A 5,257-nucleotide genomic window follows, 5' to 3' on the forward strand; every position below is an offset into this window, starting at 1 on the left:
CTCGCTGTCACCCCCTTTCTCCAGGGGTTCGGCATCACCACGAGGAGATGGGAAGGGGGTTCCGCACCATGCTGGGAGGGATCATCGGGGATTTCGGTGCCGGAGCGAGCCGGAATCTGATCCGGCGTCAAGCTCACGGCACCAAAGACCTTGAGGACGGCGGTGACCGTCCTCCACCGATCCGTTAATCCCCGGTGAAGGTGACCCAGAGGAAAAGTCGAGGACAAACGGGGCAGGACATCCCGGTTGAGATTCACCGGCGGCGGGAGGTTCTCCGGCACTCGGTGATCCAACGGGAAAGGAACACGGAATTGGCGCTTTCAGAAAGCGTACCTGACGAATTCATCCGGTAACAAATCGGCGCCGACTCCCAGCGCTTCCAAAACGTCGCGGCGGATCTGGAGCAGCAACTGGGAATCTGCGGCGTAGTTTTGGGGGGAAGGATCCCGACCGTTATCCGTACGGAATTTCAACAGCACTGGGAAAAGGGGAGAGAGAAAAGTCACCAAAAACGCCGGGAGGAGCTTTGCCACACGGCTCCGCCGGCAAAGCGGCAGCTCCGCATCCGTCTTTTAGGAACGTCACGGTTAAACCTCCATCCCGCTGGCATTTGGGGATCGGCATCTCCGTGTGTGTCTTTTAGGAACACTGCGGTTAAGCCTTCATCCTGCCGGCGCTCCCCGAATTCCCTCGGGATTCGGCGATGAGCCACCATAAACCCAATTTCCCCCGTGCCGGCAGGGAATTTTTACCTTGGAGGAGGAAATAATCCGGAGCGGTGCGTTTCAACGCCGCCTTTGCCTTCTCCCCGCTCCAGTCGACATCCAGAGCTTCCTTCAGTTGGCAAAATCCCACCCGCTGCCAGGGGAGAGGAATTTGGGGGTGACAACATTCCAGGCGGTGCATCCCTCCCTTTTCCCAGCAAAGCATCAATTCCCCCCACCCCGGCACAACTCCGCCAAAGCTTCCGATAGGGATATATCTCAAGACCATGCTTTAATTAAGACATTAAGAGCAGGTTAATAGCTCAGCGTTAAAAAAGAGGATGGGATGAGGGTTTATTGAAGTGTAAAATTCCGGAATTTGGGGAAAAAAAAAAAAATCGGCTCTGAACTTTTGGAGGCGTTAAAAGGAGGGAGAGCAAAACTCGCCCCGAGGTAGAAGGAAAAGAGGTCCGGGCCCTTCGCTCGCTCGGTGCGCTGGCTTTGGCATCTGGGCAACGGATTCGGAGGAATTTGCCGGTATCCGAACCCGTCGCCATCGGAATGGGGCGACAGCTGGTTCCGTCGGCAGCCGGGGAATATTCCCCGAGCATCCGAAGGGAAACTGCACCCTCTCAGCGACGAGGAGGAGGGGGAAAGGGGACACAAAAGGGCGTTAATCTGCTGGCTCAGCTCGCGTTCTCCTCATAGCCGGATAAAGTCCGAGGGGATTTCCACTCCTCCGTTAAAATTTCCAGCTGGGAAAGCCAAACAATGCCCGGGCCGGAGGCGTTTCAACGGGAAAAGGCTTTTGTTTTGGGAGCAGAATTTGCTCCCCCCCTTATTCCCCCTCCTCAAAAAGACACGGTTTGGCTTAAAAGGAGTTCAGCTCTCAGTTGACAGCACCAACAATGCGGTTTTACGGCCCGGCTGCCACACAAAAAAGCTGTTTCAACTCCCTTTCTCCCATTAAAACCAGTATAAAACCAGTATGAAAGAAAAAACCCAACGGCGAGGTGAGAGCAGATGGAGTTTTAGGGAGAGGGTGTATCCCCCCCCCCCCCCAAAAAACACAACCACCCAGGACTACTCCGCTAAAAGACAATCCGGCTTAAACGAAGCACTGTGAGTATCTCGTGAAGGATCAAGCGGAAAATTCCCACCCCCATAACCCTCCCGGTTCGGCTCTTCCTCCACCAAAATCCCCAAAAGATGTTGTTTTGGGAATTCTCAGGGGGATGTTGGGGTTTCCCCCCCCGGCCCCGAACTCACCTTTTTCACCATAGTGGTCTCTGCCGAATCCAGTTTGGCTTTTTTGGTGTCCGGTCCATCTTCTACGCCGGGATTGACTTTGGCGATTTTGGTTTTTTCTCTACGGAAGGAATAAAAAAATAAAAAAATAGAGTTTGCTTTGAGGAACCGCCGTCCCCGTTTGCGCCGCTCAGTATTGTGGCTTTTTTTTTTTTTTTTTAATGATTCTTAAAAGATTTTAAATCTCCTCCCTCCCGAAAACAGGCAAAAGCAGCCGAAACGCCGTTTGCCATCTCACGGCGCTGATTTTCCCTTCGTCCACCCGCTTCTTCCCCTCCAACCCCGACTCACTCCACGAATTCGTGTTCCCCGAGGTCGGCGAACATATAGCCGTGATAGCCGAAAACGTCACCGGTGAAGAACTTGACGCTGTTCTTGTGACAAATCTGGTCGATCTTCACCATAACGTCGCGGGAACAGCCGGTTAGACAGACCTGCCGGCAAAAATGTCAACGTTTTGGTTTTTTTCCTTCTTCGCAGGGGTTTTTTTGGGGAGGGTAAAATCTTCCCGGCCTCCCTGGGGCAGCAGGGAAGGTTCCAGGTAGATTTTTCGACACGGCGCTCGGGCTAATTATCGATTTTTCCCTTCCCGTTTGCGCAGGGTTCATTCCAACAGGCTCTGCGCCGGGGATAATTAGGAGGTTAAGGGGATATGGCATCCCGGTTAAGGGGATATGGCATCCCGGTTCCAGTGAATTTTGGTGGGAGTATTTTTTTTAGGGGGGATGAAGCTAAATATGGATATTTTGGAAAATCAGGGCCTGAGAGCGGAGCAGGGCAGGACCCCGTTATTATAATTCTAATCAACGCTTTACGTTCCCCCCTCAACAGCTCCTGCAGGAGATCTGCGGGAGCTCCAAGACCTGGATGTGCTCTTTCTCCTCCTCCTCCTCCTCCTCCTCTTGTTTTCGGAGCCGTTTCAGATTTTTCCCCATCCGGCTGAATGGAGAAGTGGTTCCTCCACCTCCCAGCCCCATCGCAACCCCCTCAAAAAATTAAAAACCAGGCTGCCCAACGCGACGTCCGCAGGAGACCGGACGCCCGTTCGGCAGTCAGGCAGCAAAACCGGTAACCGCGGCGCAAAAACGCTCTGGGCACGACCGCAATCACACTAAAAGAGCAATTAGCGAGGAGATTTAATTACTAAGTCAGCACGCCCCTTCTCCTCCGACCTTTCTCCGCACGTACCGCGTCGAATTGGGTGAAGAACTCTTCGGGTTTGCTCTCCACATTTGCGGGGTCGGCTTTTACGTCCACCATGGGATTGAGGTTCTGTGCCCGCTCCAGCGAAGCTTCGGCTCTGTTGCGACCCAAGGAACCCCCGGGGATGAGGAACTGAGCTCGCGTGTCCTCTTGGGAAACCTGAAATGGGGCAAAAAATCCCCCAAAATAGAGAGATTAGCCCTTCCAGGGAGTCAGGCAGGTGGGAAAGTCTGTCGTATCCCCCCCCCACGGGGGAGAATTACAGCAGACGCTGCGCAAGCGGGAAGGGAAAAGCTGAGCGGTGCCATCCTTGCCGCAGGAAAACTCATCGCGAGATAACCAGAAGGGGAAAAAAAACAACAAATAATTAATAATAAAAAAAAAATCTCTGGTTATTTTGTGCTATTCTTCAATCCACCGCAGTTTCGTAGCTCGCTTCGCCCCGCTCCCAAGCTTGCAGCTCCCTCTTGCGCCCGAGGAGACGCCGTGCCGTGACCTAAAGGCCGCGGCTGCCTGAGGAACAGGGTTGTCGCAGGGCACAAAGCTCCGGATCGGGAATTCAAACTCAGCGCAGAGGTTTTTTTTAAGGGTTCCGGGTTCTACGAGACTCGCAGCAGGAGCTTTGAGCTCCACGGCTGCTCTGCACGTGCCTGGCGGACCCCGATAAACGCAGGAAGGGGTCATCCCAACGGAGACAGAGGGATGGGGCGGAGAGATGCTAACGCCTAAGACTCGTGTCCCCAAAAATAAGGTGTCTTCTCAGAGCAGTTCAGCTCCCGGCTCGAAAGAGGGTGGAAAAGTGCAGCCTGGATTAACCGCCACGCAAACGACCGGCAACGCAAACCCAACGTGACCCAAAAACGGAGTAATTCCACCCCTTCCGAGCGTATTTATCCCAAAAAGCAGCAAGCGAATCCGTACCGCAGAGGTTTTGTTGCTCAAAGCCGGAAGCGCCGTCTCACCTGCTGATGGTCCAACATGGTCAAACCTTTGACTCCCGCCAAGATGAGATTCTTCGCCACTTCGGCTCCGAGACCCTTCATCCCCACCAGCAGCACCCGGGAAGCTCGTAACCTGCGGCAGAAATCCTCGGATCAGCGTTAACGGCTCCCAAGGGATTGGGATGAAGGGGAATGGGCGCCGGGAAGGAATACCCGGCGGATAAATCCGGCTGGATAGAAAAACCGCGCTCCTCGGCATCACCGCCTGATTAAAAAGAGGTTTAACAGGAATTTGGAAGCGAAGAAACACGAAGGCTGTCAGGAATGGGGAATTTGGGGAAAATCCGCAGGAAAACTAACCCCCAAAAAGAGCGTTTGTGTCTTTGGAAGAGGGAATAACACCTAAAGTCCCACGCCGCTTCCCAGCGAATGGGGTGGGAGAGGTTGAAGGTTTGTTAACGTACGTTTTGGGGTTCCTAATAACCACCCACCCCCACCCCCCCCCGCCAAGGGCTGAAGGAGCTGCATTGGATGTGGATATATTACAATTAAAAGGAAATTCATATTTTTTTGTGTGTATATTCATTCCAGCCCAAAAATGGGGCACGCGAGTTTGACATTTTCGGAATAACCGACCGATGTGCTTTCCTCATTTTTTAACATTTATATGTTTGGGGTTTTTTTCTCCCATATTGGAACTCTGTTATTGATTAGTCTGTACGGGTTTTCCAATAAAATCAAATTTACTCAGCACCAAGCGATAATCCCGGCTGTTAAAGAGACTCCTGCTTTTTTTTTCCCGCCTATTTCCACGATCGTTTTTATCGGCGTTCAGCAATATCATTACGTTCACCTTCACATCTTGGGGTTGTTCCACCTTCTCCGGAACAAAACCCCCATCACCGCTTCCCCGGGGAACACCTGAGAAATTGGAAAGGAGCAGAAATCTGGAGGGGCGGCAGGAAAGGACCACCAAAAATAACTTGAGAGTGGAAAAATTAAGTGTTTCTAGAGAAAGTAGGAGTTGAGGAAGAGGGTTTCTAGCAGAGAAAGACCCAGGAACTGGCAGAAGGGCCCCACCGGCCCCCCCGAGCACCTATA

General features: G+C 52.8%; 1 protein-coding gene across 1 annotated transcript in view; it reads right to left on the reverse strand.

Moving 5' to 3' along the window:
* Positions 1 to 333: 333 nt before the first annotated feature.
* SAE1 (SUMO1 activating enzyme subunit 1) overlaps positions 334 to 5,257 on the reverse strand; it is a gene marked incomplete at its 3' end in the record, with an annotated part of 6,922 nt that continues 1,998 nt past the window's right edge. The window contains exons 2-8 of the mRNA XM_009885677.1: positions 4,370 to 4,421; positions 4,178 to 4,289; positions 3,201 to 3,374; positions 2,304 to 2,446; positions 1,974 to 2,073; positions 753 to 858; positions 334 to 478 (exon numbers count right to left, since the gene is read on the reverse strand). Coding sequence (XP_009883979.1) covers positions 334 to 478; positions 753 to 858; positions 1,974 to 2,073; positions 2,304 to 2,446; positions 3,201 to 3,374; positions 4,178 to 4,289; positions 4,370 to 4,421 — 832 coding nt within the window. The remainder of the gene's footprint in view (positions 479 to 752; positions 859 to 1,973; positions 2,074 to 2,303; positions 2,447 to 3,200; positions 3,375 to 4,177; positions 4,290 to 4,369; positions 4,422 to 5,257) is intronic.

Source organism: Charadrius vociferus, unplaced genomic scaffold, assembly GCF_000708025.1.
Source record: "Charadrius vociferus isolate BGI_N301 unplaced genomic scaffold, ASM70802v2 scaffold1745, whole genome shotgun sequence".
Lineage (NCBI taxonomy): Eukaryota > Metazoa > Chordata > Aves > Charadriiformes > Charadriidae > Charadrius > Charadrius vociferus.